A 19563-nucleotide genomic window follows, 5' to 3' on the forward strand; every position below is an offset into this window, starting at 1 on the left:
GACAGAGTAAAGGGGGAGGGGTATTATTCTTGTGTGTGCCTGTTATTATTCCACTTTGAGGCCAAACATAAGAGGAAGGTATACAGGACCCTTAGGTTGCCTGGAACAGTCTTTAGTTGAAGTGTCAGAGGCTGAAGTGTGACAGGATAGAAGTGTATAAGTTATGAGGGGTAGACAGTCTTTTCACTCCCAGGGTGGAAATGTCCAGTGCTAAATCTGAGAGGGGCAAAGATTAAAGAAGATTTGCAAGGCAATTTTTTTGACATAGAGAGTAGTTGTGAAAGCAGATATAATAGTAACATTTAAGAGGCATTTCGATAGGCACATGAACAAGCAAGTAATAGAGGGATATAGACCATGTGTGAGCAGATTGGATTAGTTTAATCAAGCATCAAGCAGCTCATTTTGGTCTCCTGCCACTCACTGTATGTATATAAAAAAAACAATTGCCTCACATACTTCAAGCTTTTCCCCTTCTGAGCTTGATATTTTCACCCTGGGGTGAAAGACTTTGACTGTCTTCCTAGGCCCCTCATAATTTAATTATCTTCTGTCAGGTTTGCCCAACCTCTCCTTATAGCTAATGTTCTTTAATCCAGGTAGCATTCTCCTGAAGCTCTTTGTCACCCGTTCCAAAGCCTCCACATCTTTCATGTAATGAAAAGAAAAGTGTACCAGCCCGGAGGCGGTCAATATCAAAGAGATCTTATATTATAGGTATTTTGAAGCTAAGTTATTGGCTCATGCACAGTTCTGGTCTCTGTAATATAAAAGAGATTTGGAGAGACTGAAGTTGGTGCGAAGGATTCACGAGGATGCTTAGATTTTTGAAGATGTGCTCATCAGGACAGAATTTGGAGACGAGAGCTCCATCCTGTAGGAAATAGAATGCCAAAGTCTGCATCGCAGAGGTCTTCACTGTGGATTCATAGAGAACTATTCCATTTACTGGGCAGCTGGAACTGAAGGCTGGACACTATAAATCCATAAAGGTTTTCAGGATAAACTTCTTTTGCTCCAAGAATAGAAAATTTGTTATTATGCGGATTATTTATGGCCTAAGGTGGACTTAAGAGAAAGCAAAATAAATATCGGGGGTGAATGCCTGTATATCCCCATGTGGATTATATTAAGTTTCAATTACATTTGTTATTGTCACGCACACTAGTGAAAACCTTTGCTTTTCATGCCATCCGTACAAATCATTTGATCACAGCAGTATGTTGAAATAGTACAGGGTAAAATCAATAACAGAAAGCAGAATATGTTGTCACAATTGTAAGGGAAATGCACTAGTGCCAAACAATAAGGTGCAGGGCCATGATGAGGTAAGTTGTGAGGTCAAGAGTCCATATTAATGTGTGAAAAGGCATTCAACATTCTAATAACAGCAGGATGGAACCTGGTGGTACCTGCTTCCAGGCTTATTTCTTCATTTCCTGTCTGGTGGAAGAGGGCGGAAAAGAGAATGTAGCAGGTGGTCTTTGATTTCGACAGCCCAGTCAGTGGCAACAGCAGGCCATGGCGACGAGGTTCTCGCAGGTCAGCGACACTTGTTTAAGAGGAGACCTTTGCGGGCGTTCGAGCTCATTCCGGCATCCCAGTCAGCGGCAGGGGCAGGCCACAGTGACGAGGTTTCTCACAGGTCAGCGGGGCTTTTTTAAAAGGACAGAAGGGACAAGTGGAGCGGTCATTGTTGGGAGTAGGCCAGTGGTGAGAGTAGGAGTGTCGGGCTTTGGCTCAAAGGAATCTACGGCTCGGAAGAGGTCTGAGCTTTGGGTAAGCTTTTGTTAAAGTTCCCCTTTTTTCCTCTTTCTGTACTTAGTGTAGTAAATGGTTGTTGTGTGTTCTTCCCAGGGAACTACATCTGTGTGAAGTGCATCTGGTTGCAGCTCCAGGAAGACCGTGTTAGGGATCTGGAGCAGCAGCTGGATGACCTTTGGCTTGTATGGGAGAATGAGGAGATAATCAGATTTACAGGAAAATGGTCACCCCTAAGTTGCAGGAGGCGAGTAGCAGGGTGACTGTCAGGAGAAATGGAAATGCGAGTAGGCAGTTAGCGCAAAGCACCCCTGTGGCCTTTCCCCTCAAAAATACATATACCATTTTGGATACTGTTGTGGGGGTTGACCTCCCAGGGGAATGCCACGGAGAACCGGTTACTGGCACTGAGCATAGGTCCTTGGTGCAGAAGGGAAAGGGGGAGTGGAGGGAAGTGATTGTGAAGGGACTCAATAGTGAGGGGAACAGATGGGAGATTCTGTGGATGTGAACGGGACACCCGGATGGTATGTCGCCTCCCAGGTGCCAGGGTCAGGGATGTCTCGGATCACGTCCACAACATTTTGGAGGGGGAGGGAGAGCAGCCAGATGTCTTGGTACATATTGGTACCAATGACATAGGAAGGAAAAGCAATGAGATCCTGAAAAGAGAATTTAGAGAGCTAGTTAGAAAGCTGAGAAGCAGGACCTCCTGGGTATTACTTTCTGGATTGCTGCCTGTGCCACACACCAGTGAGGGTAGAAACAGGATGATTTGGCAGATAAATGCGTGGCTGAGAAGCTGGTGCAGGGGGCGGAACTTCAGGTTCTTAGATCATTGGGATCTCTTCTGGGGGAGGCATGAAGTGTTCAAAAGTGACGGGTTGCACCTGAACCCAAGGGGGACCAATATTCTCATGGGCAGGTTTGTTAGAGCTTTTGAGGAGGGTTTAAACTAACTTAGCAGGGGCGTGGGAACTGGAGTGAAGGGACTCAGGATAGGATAGATAGTAAAAAAGTAAAGATAGCCTGCAGTCAGATTGTCAGGGAAGACAGGCAGGTGATGGGACTTGGTTGCACCCAACAGGCTGAGTATCAAATCATTAGGAATGCAGGGTCAGGAAGGACAGCAAATACGGTACTCAATGTGTTGTATGTACATGCATGTAGTATAAGAAATAAGGTGGATGATCTTGTTGCAATATTACAGATCGCCAGGTATGATGTTGTGGCCATCACTGAATCGTGGCTGAAGGATGGTTATAGTTGGGAGCTAAATATCCAAGGTTACACGTTATATTGGAGGGATGGGAAGGTAGGAAAAGGGGGTGGTGTGGCTCTATTGGTAAAGAATGGCATCAAATCAGTAGAAAGATGCAACATAGGATTGGAAGATGGTGAATCCTTGTAGGTTGAGTTAAGAAACTGCAAGAGTAAAATGGTTGTGGTTATGGTGAGAAGGTGGGGGATTGGGACTAAATGGGAGAATGGATCAGCTCGTGATAAGAGCAGACTGGATGGGCTGAATGGCCACCTTCTGCTCCTTTGTCTTGTCTTATGGTCTTAAAAGGATATTGATGGCAATTGTATACAGGCCTCCCAACAGTGGCTGGGAGATGGACCACAGGTTACAATAGGAAATAGAACAGGCGAGCCAAAAGGGCAATGTTATAGTAGTCATAGCCATAGTCATAGTCATACTTTATTGATCCCAGGAGAAATTGGTTTTCATTACAGTTGCACCATAAATAATTAAATAGTAATAAAACCATAAATAGTTAAATAGTAATATGTAAATTATGCCGGGAAATAAGTCCAGGACCAGCCTATTGGCTCAGGGTGTCTGACCCTCCAAGGGAGCAGTTGTAAAGTTTGATGGCCACAGGCAGGAATGACTTCCTATGACTCTCTGTGTTGCATCTCGGTGGAATGAGTCTCTGGCTGAATGTACTCCTGTGCCCAACCAGTACATTATGTAGTGGATGGGAGACATTGACCAAGATGGCATGCAACTTGGACAACATCCTTTTTTCAGACACCACCGTCAGAGAGTCCAGTTCCATCCCCACAACATCACTGGCCTTACGAATGAGTCTGTTGATTCTGTTGGTGTCTACTACCCTCAGCCTGCTGCCCCAGCACACAACAGCAAACATGATAGCATTGGCCACCACAGATTCGTAGAACATCCTCAGCATCGTTATGGGAGATTTTAACATGCAGGTCGATTGGGAAAATCAGGTTGGTAATGGATCTCAAGAGAGTGAGTTTGTTGAGTGCCTAAGAGATAGCGTTTTAGAGCAGTTTGTCATTGAGCCTACTAGGGGATCAGCTATACTGGATTGGGTGTTTTGTAATGGACTGGAGGTGATTCGGGAGCTTAAGGTAAAAGAACTCTTAGGAACCAGTGATCACAATATGATTGTGTTCAACTTGAAACCTGATATGGAGAAAGTAAAGTGTGATGTAGCAGTATTTCAGTGCAGTAAAGGAAATTACAGTTGTATGAGAGAAGAGTTGGCCAAAGTAAACTGGAAGGAGCTTCTGGCAGGGATGACAGCAGAGCAACAACGGCATGAGTTTCTGGGAAAAATGAAGAAGGTAGCGGGTAGATGTATTCCAAAAATGAAGAAATACTCAAATAGTTCAATAGTACAACTGTGGCTGACAACGGAAGTCAAAGCTAATGTAAAAGCAAAGGAGAGGGCATACAACAAAGCAAAAATTAGTGGGAAGATAGAGGATTGGGAAGCATTTAAAAGCCTACAGAGAATAACTAAAAGAATCATTAGGAGGGAAAAGATGAAATATGAAAGCAAGCTAGCAAATAATATCAAAGTGGATGGTAAGCAAAACACAAAATTCTGGAGGAATTCGGCAGGCTAGGCAGCATATATAGAAAAAAATACAGACAATGTTTTGGGCCGAGACTCTTTGGCAGGACTGACTTCTTGGTTGTTTTAAGGAGGCAATGAAAAATGTAGACAGTCCATAGAGTAGAGGTTCGTTTTTACAATGTGCTGAACTGTGTATACAACTCTGCAATTTCTTGTGGTCTTGTTCTGCTGAAGGGTCTCGGCCTGAAATGTCAGATGTACTTTTTTCCATAGATGTTGCCTGGCCTGCTGAGTTCCTCCCGCATTTTGTGTGTGTTGTTTGGATTTCCAGCATCTGCAGATTTTCTGTTGTTTGAAAGTGGAAAGTAGAAGTTTTTTCAGGTGTTGTGTAAAAAAATAAAAAAGATGAGAGTGGATATAGGGCTGCTAGAAAATGAGGCTGGAGAAATAATAATGGGGGACAAGGAGATGGTAGATGAACTGAATGAGTATCTTATCTTCCCTGTGGAAGACACTAACGGTGTGCCAGGTGTTGAAGGGTGCGAGGGAAGAGAAGTGAGTGCAGTTACTATTGCAAGAGAGAGGTGCTCAAAAAGCTGAAGGACCTAAGGATACATAGGTCATCTGGACCAGATGAACTGCACCTGAAGCATTCTGAAAGAGGTAGTGGCAGAGATTGTGGAGGCATTAGTATTGATCTTTAAAAAATCATTTGACTTTAGCATGGTGCCAGAGAACTGGAAAATTGCAAATGTCATTCCACTCTTTAAGAAAAGAGGAAGGCAGCACAAAGGAAATTAAAGACCAGTTAGCCTAACCTCAGTGGTTGGGAAGATGTTGGAGTCAGTTGTTAAAGATGAGGTTATGGAGTACTTGGTGACACAGGACAAGATAGGACAAAGTCAGCATGGTTTCCTGGAGGGAAACGTTTTGGAATATTTTGAGGAGATTATAGCTAGGATAGATACAGAGGATGCAGTGGATGTTCTATACTTGGACTTTCAGAAGGCCTTTGACATGGTACCACATATGAGGTTTCTTACCAAGTTAAAAGCCCATGGTATTACAGGAAAGTTACTGGCATGGTGAGAGCATTGGCTGATTGGTAGGAGGCAGCGAGTGGGAATAAAAGGATCTATTTCTGGTTGGCTGCCAGTGACTAGTAGTGTTCTGCAGGGTTCGGTGTTAGGACTGCTTCTTTTTATGCTGTATATCAATGATTTAGATGATGGAATAGATGGCTTTGTTGCCATGTTTGCAGATGATATGAAGATTGGTGGAGGGGCAGGTAGTGTTGAGTAAACAGCTAGGCTGTGAAGGACTTAGACAGATCAGGAGGATGGGCAAGAAAGTGGCAAATGAAATACAGTGTTGGAAAATGCATTGTCATGCACTTTGGTAGTAGAAATAAATGTGCAGACTATTTTCTAAATGGGGAGAAAATCCAAAAATCTTAGATGCAAAGGGACTTGGGAGTCCTTGTACAGAACACCCTGAAGGTTAACTTTCAGGTAAAGTTGGTGAAGGCATTAAAAGTTATGGGGAGAAGGCTGGGGAATGGGGCTGAGGAGGAGAAAAAAGGAGAGTCCATAGGGAAGAGATTAATTTTTATGACTGCTGAACTGTGATTCCAAGTTTGCAATTTATTGTGGTCTTATGCAGAGCAGTTGCCATAGCAATCTGTGATCCATCTGGATAGGAAACTATCCTTGATGCATCTGTAAAGAATGGTAATTGTCAATGGAGACATTCTGAAATTCTTTAGTTTCTGAGAAAGTAGAGATGCTGGTGTGCTTTTTTGGCCATGGTGTCAGTGACTCCTTTATTGGGTACATCTGTACACAAGCTCGTTATTGCAAGTATCTAATCGGCCAATCATGTGGTAGCATCTCAATACATAAAATCATGCAGAGATGGTCAACAAGTTCAGTTTTTGTTTAGACCAGTAACCAGACTGGTTCAAGCTGATAGGAAGGTGACAGTAACTCAAGTAACCATAATTACAACATTGCTGTGCGGAAGAGCATCTCTGAACACACACGTCAAACTTTGAAGTAGGTGGGCTGCAGCAGCAGAAGACCATGATTGTACACTCAGTGGGCACGTTATTAGGTACAGGAGCTATCGAATAATGTTGGCACTGAGAGTATGTGTTTAGGCCAGAAAAGGCTATCAGTGATACTTATTTCTTGGAGTTTGAAGCTGTTAACCATGTTTACCTCAACACCATTGATTTAAACAAGAGTATGTGGGCACCCCACTTGCTGAAGTCAATGGCTAAACCTTTTGTTTAGCTGACATTGAGGGAAAGGTTGCTGTCATTGACACCATTTCGCCAGGTTCTCTATCTACTTTACGCAAATTCATTATTACCTGGAGATTCGTCCCACTGAGGTGGTATCGTCTGCAAACTTGTAGTCATGGTGATTGGGAGTAAAGATGGGGGACTGTTGACTCATTCTCGTGGTCACCAGTGTTGAGAATAATTATGGCAGAGATGTTGATGCCCATCTTTACTGATTGCAGCCTGATGGTCAGGAAGCCAAGAATCCATTTCCTAAGGATAGTGTTGAATCCCAAGTACAGGAATTTAGAGATGAGTTGGTATGGAATCATGCTATTAAATGCAATAAGCATATACAACAGTTCACCTCTGTGTGACAGGAGAACACACATCATAGTACAATAGTCTCTGTTTTATTATTTTGTACATTGTTATTGCATAAATTATTATTGTCTATATTATTGTTCTGTACTTCATTAGTTATATTTATCATTATTAATTATTATTGCTAAGTGTGTTTTTAAATGTTGCTGCTGTAATGAAATACTTCCCCACTTAAGTACTTATTAAAGGTGGAGCTGTAATCACTGTGTAGTTGTAGTAGTAGTTGTTATTATCCAGATGCTCCAGTGGTGAATGTACTGTAGGTCCAGGAAAATGGCATCTCTACTGTGGGGGTTTGCTTCAGAGGTGACTTGCAGTGGGTCGAAGTTGCCTGGGGATTTGGGTTGATGTGTGAAACACTTCAGACGGTGGATGTCAAACACACCAGGCATTAGCCATTAAGACATGTTACCTTATTTTCTTCGGTACTAGGGTGATTATGATCTACGCATGCACTAAGGAAATACTATGCAATCTCTAAGTCAATGGTTTTGCTGAACAGTTCTAAAGAAATAATAACTGGATTCATGACTTAGCAATTCTAAAAGTATTACTATGCTAATTGAAATTTTTTTTCACAAAAATGTGACAATTTTTAGTGTGTCATAATTATTCATTTCCAGTTAAGTGCAATGTAGTTGGCTTTTGTAAAAAAAAAATTTGCATCTAATTATTTAAAGAGGTATTCTTTGGTTTCAATTCACAGATTAAAGAGTTGAACTGCATTATGTTGTGTGGGAGAAATAGCTTCGAATCTATTACAATTTATGGACCTCAGTTCTGTTGGGAGTAGAAGTGATTTTGCACAACTCATTTTGGATTTATTACAGGCAAGGCAGCCTTAAAATATCCGAATTGACAGGAAGGGATGTTAATCGGCAGCAAAATGTGTGTTGCTCAAGCTATACTTTTCAAAGGGCAATGTTTTAAAATTTAACAAAAAGACAATTTATCGAGATTACAGCGTATTGTGTTTATACAGATTAAGTTGTAACAGATAATTAAGTAACTGCATCAAGGTTTGTAAGTGGCAGATTGGGAAACTTGTCTGAAAAATTCTGCATTATTATTTATGTGATGAATTATGCCTTGGTAGAAAGAAGTGAGTGCAGACAAACTGAATGGAAACCATGCAGAAAGTGGTATATTCTTTCAATGTGGAATGAAGTGATTACATTATTAAGTGTCCTTAAACTTACCACCAACTGTCTTGACCACTCTGCTGACTAATTTTCAGACTGCTTGTCATCCTGTGCTGGATGAGCAGAAATATTCTTTGACTAACATTAGGAAGGCCAAACTTATTGCTTTTGCCACAGACTGTTAGCTAGTCACAATCCCATCCCTATTGTTTGAAATAGGCTACTTAAAACCAAATCAAATTTTCATAGCCGTGGTGCTTTTTTTTATTGCTGTTTTAGGCTTCTGGCCATGTAGTTGCACCATAACAAAGGCTGTCAATGTCTACCTCTGTAACATCACTGTCACTGTCAAGCCCAATGACTACTGAAAGTCTCTCTCCTGCTTTTGTTAGTTGCAAAATTGACTGTTCCAATAACTTCTGGCTGATCTCCCAGTTAACATTCGTTGTAAACTTCATCCCATCCAAAACCACAGTAGCTCCTCACAACACAATTTTTTGATATTAAAATCTTTGTTTGTTCTTTGATGGGCTTGCCCCTCTTCACCTTTTCAAGAACATGTTAGATTTCTGCTTTCTGGCCTCTTGGTTGTTTCTAGTATTAATCACTCCATATGTTCAGCTGATGAACTTTGCACTGACATTCCCTGCCAAAGATCTGCTTCCCCCCCACTTCTCATAAATACACTCCCTTCCCCAACCTCCCCCTATGCCACCCAGAAAATGCTTTTAATAGCTCCCTTTGATTGTATTTGTGCCATCTTCCCTTGTATCTCCTTGTTTTTTTTTGTCAGATGTTTTTTGATACTGCTCCTGTGAAGTAGCTGGAGATAGCCAATGTGTAAAAAAAAGAACTCAGAGGAGAAGTGATTTCTTTTCTACCTCCTTTTAGGAGAGATGCGGAACATATAGAGTCACAGAGCACTAACACAGAAACAGGCCTTTTAGGCCATCTAGTCTGTGCCAGCTTGTTTTCTTCCCAGTCCCATGCATCCGGACCATAATGCTCCATCTACCCCTCTCTCATTCATGTACCTATCCAACCTTCTCTTAGGTGTTAGTGTTGAACTCGCATCTATCACTTCTGCTGGCAGCTTATTGCACACAACTGTAAGAGTGAAGTGGTTCCCCCTCTGATTCATCGTAAATATTTCTCCTTTCACCGTATCACCCCTAGGTCTAATCTCACTCAACCACAGAACATAGAACACGACAGTGCAGTTCAGGTCCTTCAGCCCACGATGTTGTGCTGACCACTTAACCTTCTCTAAGATCCATCTAACCCTTCCCTCCATCATAGCCCTTGATTTTCCTATCATCCATATGCTCTATAAATGTTCTCAATGTATCTACCTCAACTACCACCCCTAGTAAGGGTGTGCCGTACACCCACCACTCACTGTGTAAAAAAACCTACCTCTGACATTCCTCCGTATAATTTCCTCTAACCACATTAAATTATGCCCCCCCTTGCATCTACCCTGTGAAAAAAAAACCTGTGGCTATCCACTCAATCTATGCCTCTTATCACCTTGTATTCCTCTGTCAAGTAACCTTCCATCCTCCTTCACTCCAAAGAAAAAAGCCCAAGCTCATTCAACCTGTCCTTAGAAGACATACTTTCTTATCCAGGCAGCATCCTGGTAAATCTCCTCTGCACCCTCTCTAAGACTTCCACGCCCTTCCTATAGTGAAGTGACCTGAGGGGCAAAAGCCTGCATGCATTCACCCAACATATAGCCCCCTTAATTTTGTATACCTCGGGAAGATGTCCCTTCATTCTTTTATGCTCCAGTGCAATAAGTCCTAACCTATTCAACCTATCCCTGCATTCACCCTGTCCTTGTCATCAGCTAGCATTCTGTAGTCTTTCAAGCTTTTTGATATCTTTCTCGTAGGTAGGTGACCAGAACTACACACAATCCTCAATTTCGGCCTTCCCACATCATAACATGGTAGCTGCGGTACTCAGTGCCCTGATTTATGAAGCACTCTTTATGTGATGCTACTTTGAAGAAATTATGGACCTGCGTTCCTACTTTTATTCTACTGCACATTTCAGTGCCCTGCCGTTTACCGAGACACCTGGGATGGCGTACCAAAGTGTAACACTTCACACTTACCTACATGAAATTCTTTCTGCGATTTTTCCAGCTAGCCCGATCCTGCAGCCCTCCCCCTCTTCCACTACACCACCCCCCACCCTCACGGTCTTGGTGTCATCTGCAAATATACTGGTTCTGTTTATTGCATTACCATCCAAATAATTGGTGTAAGTGATAAACAACAGTGGACCCAGCACCGATCCCTGAGGCGCACCACTGGTCACAAGCCTCCAGTCAGAGAGGTGGCCATTTGTTACCACTCTCTAGATTTTTCTCCAAAGCCAATGCTGAATCCAGGTTGCTACTTCATCCTGAATGCCAAATGACTGAGCCTTCTGGACCAGCCTCCCATGCCAGACTTTGTCAAAGACCTTACTAAAGTCTGAGCAGACAATGCCCACTGCTTTCTCATAACCTCTTCAAAAAAACTATATTAAAATTGGTTAGGTTAGGCATAACCTACCTTGTACAAAGTCATGTTGACTACCCCGATCAGGACCAGTCTATTCAAATATTTCTATATCCTTTAACATTCAGATTTGATTCTGAACTTCTCCAAAGATTAGAACCACAGTAACAATTCACCTCAGACTTTTCAAAGAGTATTCTTATGTTGGTGGAAGAAATGAAATTTAAAATGAGGGGTGATCTTATAGAGGTGTATATAATAATGAGGGGCATAGATAGGGTGAATGTGAACAGTCTGTTTCCCAGGGCAACAGAATCTTGAACTAGATGGCATGGGATAAAGGTGAAAGGTGAGAGGCTTAACAGGAAGCAGAGGGCACGCTTTTCATCCACAGAGTAGTCGGTATATACGTAGACTGAGCTTCGAAAGGGAATGGTTGAAAGAGATACATTAATAACATTTAAAAGGTGCTTGGACAGGTGCGTGGATAGGAAAGGTTTAGGTCAGTGATTCGCAATGAGTCGGTTACGTGTCCTAAGGGAGCGTAAGGGGGAAATAGAAGTATTTAGGTGGGGGCATTCAAGGTTCTTGGGGGGAGGGACGGTAAGCGGCACCCTAACTTGAAGCAAGAGAACTGAGCAATTTTTAGTCGAGCAGGCACTTCCAAAAAAAAAGGATGAGGCACTGGAACACAGGAAGAACCATAGCTGTGCAGGCGGTGAGCACTGGTCGTCACAACACATCTGCAACTCGACATTCTCATCTGACCTTACCAAACAGACAGACATTATTGAGGATGCATAAATTAGCAACTAGGGTGTCCAACCGTTCTCCTGACTCATGGCACAGAACAAGTTCATGTAATTTAACAGTTGGAAGTCAAGCACGTCCTCTCACCTTTCTGTACAGATCTACGGGAAACAGGTGGTGCGATGATACAGTGCTAGCCTGAAGCAAATGACGAAATAGAGCCAATCAGTGAACATGCCCCCGAGGATTCCTCTTGAGGTTGTTCAAAGTGACCTCGACTTCATATGTGCGGTCAAGAACCATCTTTAGGGATTATGAAACCTTACGTCATTGGTCAATCGCGCTAATTGGAGTAGTATAAAGGTAGCTTGCTGTACACCAGCTGTATCGCGACTAACATTCAGATTCCAATCTGAATCCTTGCCAACATAATTTTCGCTGTTGTGATTGTTTTCACCTTTGCCTCACCGTTCCTTTGCGTGCCGCTACCATCATTCCATCCGTATCATTTCATTGCTGCTGTCAGCATCCGATAGGCATTCCCAGTTTGTGTTAATTTTTTATTTTAATTTAGCCCCGTTAATGATGGATGAATACATATGGCACGATCTCTGTGAGTCTGAAGATGGTGAAGCCTTGAATTCTAATTCTGCTAAGTAATAGAAACTACAGAAAGTGTGTCAATACAGTGTTACATACCTGGAGCATGGTTTTATTCTGTCCCCATCAGATCAGCGATGCCCCATGCTGTACTGTCTAATGAAGCCATGAAACCATCAAGACTGCAGGAACACTTCCGTAAAAGACACCCTGAAAAGGCTACTTAGGGTATTACTCAATTCCAGAAGATGAAAGAAACATTTGAAAAGCATTGCACACTCAAGCCATTTGCAAAGAAAGCTAAAAATTACCTTAGTAGTGGTCTCATTGCTTCTTATAACATTTCTGAAACGATAGCAAAGTGTGGAAAATCTCATACAATTGGTGAAAGATTAATATGCCTGCTGTATCAGAAGTGCTCACCACCGTTCTCAAAATGGATACCAGAATTTTAAAATCCAATTCCTCTGAGAAATAACTTGGTAGCTCGTTGTATTGATGAAATGAGTGAAGACATTTCATCTATGCACAGAGCTACAAAAAACAGAATTTGGGATACAAGTGGATGAGTCAACTGTGCGAGACAACGAGGCATTGCTAATGGCATATGTACGGTTTATCAAAAGTGGAAAAGTTTATGAAGATATTCTGTTGTAAAAAGTTAAAAACAAATGTCAATGGAGAATGAATCTACGACAAGCTCAAAATGCATATTGAGGATTAAAGTATTCTGATTAGGAATGTGATTTCTTGTGCAACAGATAGAGCACCATATATGACAGGTTGCCATGCTGGTTTAGTGACATATAGGAAAAAAGAAATTCCAAGTCTGTTTGCAATCCATTGCGTAATTCATTGTCAACATCTCACAGCCAAAAACCTCAGCCAGTGACTTTTTTCAAGTGTGACTCTTGGAATATCTGCTATCAACAAAATTAAAGCTCATCCATTAAATAGCAAAATTTTTCGCCAGCTATGCCAAGATAACAATGAAGAGTTTGAATGCTTGCTTCTTCACACTAAAGTGCACTGGCTGCTGCTTAAAATGTTTCTTTGATCTTTTTGCTGGAAGTCGACGAGCTTGGGAAACACGAGTGAACTTCTACCTGGAGATGTGGCATACCTAGCTGATCTGTTGGGAATGAACATTCTAGATATGAAACTGCTGGGTGAGAATTTCAATATAATCCAGGCAAAAAGTGCAGTGTTCACTTTTATCAGAAAGTTGGAAATATATAAGCAAAACATTAGGAGAGGAATGTTCTCACAGTTTCCCTGCATGGAAAGAATGGCACTCTCTTTCATAGTCAGTGATTTGCAAGAGAACTGCTTACACCTGCGGTCACTGGAGAAGGATTTTCGGAATTAATTCAAGGGTTTGAATGATCTGGAAACTCCGGACTGGGTAATTTGGAAGAACAGTAAGAGAGCCTGCAAGAAGAAATTATCGAAATTCAGAGGGATGAAGAAACAAAAATGCTTTTCAAAAATGTCGGGTTTAGTGGTATGTGGCTACATTGTCATACAAAGTTTCCTGGTTTTTGGAGAAGAGCCAAACTGCTCTTAATTACATTTCCATCCTCCTAACTTGTTGAAAGAGGCTTCAGTGCAGTGAACCACATACTCAAAAAAAGCAGAAACCGCTTGGGTATTGCTATGTGTGGAGACTTCAGGCTTTTGCTGTCAGAACTTGAACCAGGTATTTCAACTCTTGCTAAAAACCATCAAGCTCAAGGCCCACATTGATATTGAAGCTGCTGCACAGTGCACGGGTACTGTGTAGGCTAGGTATAAAGACAAATAAAAATTTAAAGCAGAATCATTTTTCTCATGTTAGCATATTGTAGACATGTTTTTACACTATGGGGGTGTCAGAAAGTGTACTGTGCCAAAGAGGGGCATTGGCAAGTATGGAGGTGCTTTAATGGGGCTAAAAATGGTTGGGAAACACTGGTTTCGATGGATAAGGTCAAACACAGGCAAATGGGACTAGATAGCATGGGAATTTCAGTCAGCATGGACCAGTTGGGTCGACTAGGGGCTCTTTCTATGCTGTATAATTCTGTAATTGAGAGATTTGCATCGTTAAACTGAGTTAATGGACATCAAGTACAACCATCCCAATGTTTAGAGTCATACATCACACATAGGAAGATGGTTGCTGTTGGAGGTCAATCATTCCCACCCTAGGGTACCACTACTGGAGTAGGAGCAATTTCTTTGGCCCAAGCACCTTGAACTGTTTCACCACTGACCTCCTTTTCAACGTAAGGTTGGAAGTGGGAGCGTTCACTGACGATTCAATAACGTTCAGTTCCATTCGCGACTCGATGTAAACAAACAACATTCAGGCATGGGCTGGTAAGTAGCAAGTAAGATTCACTAATCTCCTGATAAGACTCCTGATGAAGGGTCTTGGCCCAAAGCATCGTCTGTTTATTGCTGTCCATGGATGCTGCCTGACCTGTTGAGTTTCTTCAGCATTTTGTGTGCGTTACTCAGGATGTTGAAGGATTTGAAAAATGTAATTCTGAATTTACTTGCTGCATTGGTTGGAGCAGCTTATACAATGTGCTGTATACTTGGTAATTCATTCTAAGTTTCTTTTAAGAGCTATTATTTTTCTATATTTTACAGTGAGAGAGAAGCGGAAAAGCCTCTATATAAATCATGTAAGTAGCAGTCAATTTGTGTATTGTGGCTCTGCCTTTAGAACTTAACATCTTTTTATTGCCATCTTGTCCAAGTTTTGCTCTGTTTCTATATTTAATACTCAAATCACTTAAATATAGGTATTGTAGTTATTTTGCAGTTGCCTTTTAATCGTCCATGGTTATGGTGACAATCTTTGATGCCTCTGAAAGCAAATTATTTTGTCCACAGTGTTACATTCATGCTGAAGCACAGTTTTTTTGCCAGTGTTTGAATGTTATTGATTATTGTCATTAACGGTCACTAGTTACTGTCTTTCAGTACTGAGTCCTGAATGTGAAAATGCAGGTGAATGTTGAGTGTGTGAGGAGTCAGCCAGTTTAGCTTTTTAGCTTTTGACCAAGGCATTGATGAAACAAATAACCTCCCAATGCAGAATGAAGGCGAATTCAAACAAAACTTGCTTATGAAATTCAGACCTGCTTTCATGGCTGAGTGTGTAGAATTCATGGTGAAGCAGTATGACATACCTTATATTGAAAGAAAGCAATTAAACTACAAAAATAGGGAGAGTCACTGTCTTAATTATCTTTTGCATTAAAGGAATGGCTGGGAGAGATGTATTTAAAGGTTGCTTTGCTTTATGTGAGAGAGTGAGGGCAAAGTGGGAAACAAAAGGTAGTTGATTAATAAAGTGACTGGATTGAACCAGGCTTGAGTCTTCAAACCTTGAGGAAGAGAATGTGTAAATTTGAGGTTCAACAAAAAATAAGGAAGGTTATACATAACAAAAATGAGTTTGTGAATACTGCCATTAGATTAGCTTTGATTCTTATCTGCATTGAGGTTGGTTCATTTGTGGGAGAAGGGCATGAGGGCATTCCTATACTTGCTTTGCTTCCTCTGTATATAATTTTCATTTTGGCATGACCTTCATTTCTCTCCTGTCTCTTTTTTTCTCTTTTCAAGTTTTTCCTTTATTCTTAAAGCATTTGTTACTCTAATCGTGTGGACCATTTGTTCAGTGCGGTAAGACCGTTTTCTTGTGCAGGAATTTTTCTTTCTGAAAGCATGGCGATTGTTGCTTTCCTTGTATAAAACATTATGATTCAACCATTGTCCTCATTTCCTTCCATTTCATCATTTCTCTTTCCACTTCTTTGTGACTTAAAACTCTGCATTAGCCGGTCAAACTGTAGAATTGTCACTGCCATGCATGTTGCATAGGCTTGACATAGACTGGAGAGTGGGAGGCTAGCAGTGTCAATTCAGAAAATACTGGTTTGGCAAATCTGCGTTTTGAAGTTTCATAGCAATGCAATAGTGCAAGAGGTCATTCCTATAAATGGTGTTCTTGAAGGCAAACTGCTGTTGCTGCTGAGTGCATACTGACATGAACAAAAGATGGAAGAGTAACCATCAGTAAAGTACTGCCCCTGAAATGCTTGGCAGTAAACTAACAGAGTGCCAAACATGATTGTCATATTTTATTAATAATGATTGTCTTACTTTATGCATAAGCATGATTTTCCCTTGTACATTTCTGACTATCTGTCATTGGTATCACTGGAAATATTACTTGACCTCTCATGTGAATACGATTCAGCTTAATTAAGATTTCATGTCATGATGCCAAATTCCCACTTGAGTAGAACCCTGGGTATTCAAAAGGTTTATAACTCCAACTGTATCTTTGTATTTTCTACTCTCCAGGTGTTTAAAATACTCCAGGGACAACCTGTCAGACATTTTGATTGCAAGTTGATCTTTTGATGTCAATTATGTCTTTGTGCAGTGAATGAAGTACTTGTATGCATTGTGTTTCTATTAAAAACAGATTCTCATTTCTTTTAGTGTGTGTGTGTGTGTGTGTGTGTCTGTCTGTCTGTCTGTCTGTCTCCCCCCCCCCGTTTCTTTCTGTCCCCTCTCTCTTTGCTTTCCCTCCCCTATTCTAGTTCTCCGTCTCTAGTAGTATCTTTGTTTCAGGTTTGCCCCGTTCCTATTGTACCAACATTGCCAGGGGAAATTATCAGTGCTCATCTACCAATGAGTCTGACCCAACCCCTTCCTATGGGAAATCACATTTATAGAAGTATATGATTTTAAGTATGATGGATTGCTTGTACTCTCATTTTCTCAGCCTGAAGCTGAAGTTTATGGAGTGAGAGCATGCTTTTGTAGTTTACCCAGAGTGACCTACTCCATCTGGCCTTGATATTTGTTTTTTATTCACATTGGACGGACGTCCTTTCATTGTGTCCATTCGAACATCCACTGACACCCCATCACCTTTTTGACATTATTATCATTGCATTCCTGCCAAATTGTCAGCCTCCCAAGCCCTATACAGTAAACCTCTGACAACCTGACTTGTGATTCTTTGGAAATCCTAATGGTTTGGCAGATGGCTCCGAAATGCAATGTGGGGAACTGGACTGTGAGTGGACAAAACTGTGAGTGTGCAGTCTGATCCAGGGTCAGGACCACAGGTCGGGTTTTGAGACTGGAGACTGGGATTGGGATTGAGAATACCAGGGGTCAGTATGAAAAATACAAGCTGAACCTTACCAGGTTCTATCTCCTGCTCCCTTAAGCTTACTCCATTGACTGGAAGATTTGTCACTAATGAGAAACAAGTAAAAAAAAGTAAATTAAAAATGTGTTTGGATATTAGTAGAAATAACATCCAATAGCCTGGGAGCTCTGCTACTCAGCAAATACCCAAGTCCTGAGGATGCTGAATTTCTGTATTTCACTCTCCTAGTGCAAACTTGCTTTTTCATTATCATTTCTCCATTCATACCCTCAGTATTTTCTTCCTTTCCTTTGATTACATTGAACTGCCTAGATTTGGTCATGGTTGATTTTATCCAAACACCATCTCTGATCCCAGGTTTTGTTATCCTCTGATGTAGCATTTTAAATCTATCCTATTTTCAGCAGGTAATCTTAACTCTGAACTCACTGCATTCTCTGGAGTGCCATAGTAAATATGGTTGCTGAGGGAGAGACAGGCAAGCAAAATGCCAAATAAAGCAGACGGAGGTTTTCAGAGATCAGAGGAAAAAGACTGTGGCCATCTATTTCTATCCGTGCATCTCAATTTTATAAATCTTTCTGTGTCATCACACACCTGCCTTCATTCCAGTGGGAATAAGCCCAATAAATCTATCTTTATAACTCCCCCCCCCCCCCCACCATTCCCGGATGTCCTGGTGAATCACTGTTGCTAAGAAATCCTTCCTGAAGTGTGGCAACTAGAATTATCCTTACGCAGTACTCCAAGTGCAGTGTCGCCAATATTTTGCACAGCGCAGCATGACATGCCATCTCTTGTACTCAATGCCTTGGCTAGTACCCTGTGCACCTGCATCACCACTTTCAGGGAGCCATGCATTTGCAACCCAAGGTCTCTGTACATCAATGCTCCAACAATCCCTAACAGAATTTGATTTCCCAATGTCAATTACCATACACTTGTCTGGGTTAAATTCCATTTGCCATCATTCCACCTAACTTTCCAGTTGATGTATGTCCCATTATATCCTAAGATAATTATGATTGTCTTACTATCTTATTAATTATATACCCTATATTACCATCTAAGTACTTTATATTTATTTAAAAAAAAAACAAAGGTCCCAGTTCCATTCCCTGTGATACATCATTGGTACAGATCTCCATTCAGTAAAATGCTCACCCTTCACTACCCTCTGCCTTCTATTGCCAAGCCAATTTTGGTTGCCAACATGCCTCGGATCCCTTTTGCATAAACCTCCTGGACAGCCTACGATATGGGATCTTGTCTGAAGTTTTACTGAAGTCCAAGTAAGCCATGTCTGCTTCTCCGCCTTCATCAGTTTTCTAGGTCACCTCCTCAAAAAAACTCAAAATCAGATTTGTGAGGCATGACCTCCCCTGTACAAGATCATGCTGATGACCCCTAATCACACTCTGCATTTCCAAGTCAGCGTAAATGCTTGTCCCTCAGAATCTGTACTAACAAATTCCCTACCACTGAGTTTCCAGGCTTATCTCTACCTTTTGGACAAGAGGACAAAGTTAGCTATCTGTGAACAAGGACCAACATTAGCTATCCTATGTTTAAGTATTTCAGCAATGATAGCTTGGAATAAGCGGTAGGGCACAAAGAAAATGCAAAATAGAAAGATAGAAAGGAAGATTAGCTTTATTTGTCACATGTACAGTGCATCTAAACATAGGATGAAATGTGTTGTTTGTATCAAGTCAAGTCAGTGAGGATTGTACTGCATGCTTCTGGCACCAACATAACATGCCCGCAGCTCACAGCCCCTTTGAGATATGGCAGGAAACTGGAGTACCCAGAGGAGCTCCATCTGGTCATGGAGAGAATGAACAAACTCCTTATTGACAGCGTCGGCAATTAGACCCCGATGTTACACCTGGCTGCTGTAAGACATTGCATTAACAACTACACTACCATGTTGCAAATGGAATATATTGAAATGATAAGATGGAGATAATGAGATAAAAGCTGAGACAGGGACCACTGTAATGAAAGTAATCAGCCTTGAAATAAATTCTCATTTACTGTGGACAAAACAGAGTATATTAAGACATCTCAATTTAATGTGTCGTCCTGAAAGTGGAAGTTATAA

At 41.4% G+C, this 19563-nt stretch overlaps 1 protein-coding gene across 2 annotated transcripts in view; it reads left to right on the top strand.

Annotated features, from left to right (window-relative positions):
• The window catches only part of ccny (cyclin Y), a 244030-nt gene that overhangs the window by 185985 nt on the left and 38482 nt on the right, over nucleotides 1-19563 (top strand). For both annotated transcript variants that reach the window (XM_072253993.1, XM_072253994.1), the window contains exon 3: nucleotides 14909-14943. In XM_072253993.1, coding sequence (XP_072110094.1) covers nucleotides 14909-14943 — 35 coding nt within the window. The remainder of the gene's footprint in view (nucleotides 1-14908; nucleotides 14944-19563) is intronic.

Source organism: Mobula birostris, chromosome 3 (genome assembly GCF_030028105.1).
Source record: "Mobula birostris isolate sMobBir1 chromosome 3, sMobBir1.hap1, whole genome shotgun sequence".
NCBI classification, from domain to species: Eukaryota; Metazoa; Chordata; class Chondrichthyes; order Myliobatiformes; family Myliobatidae; genus Mobula; species Mobula birostris.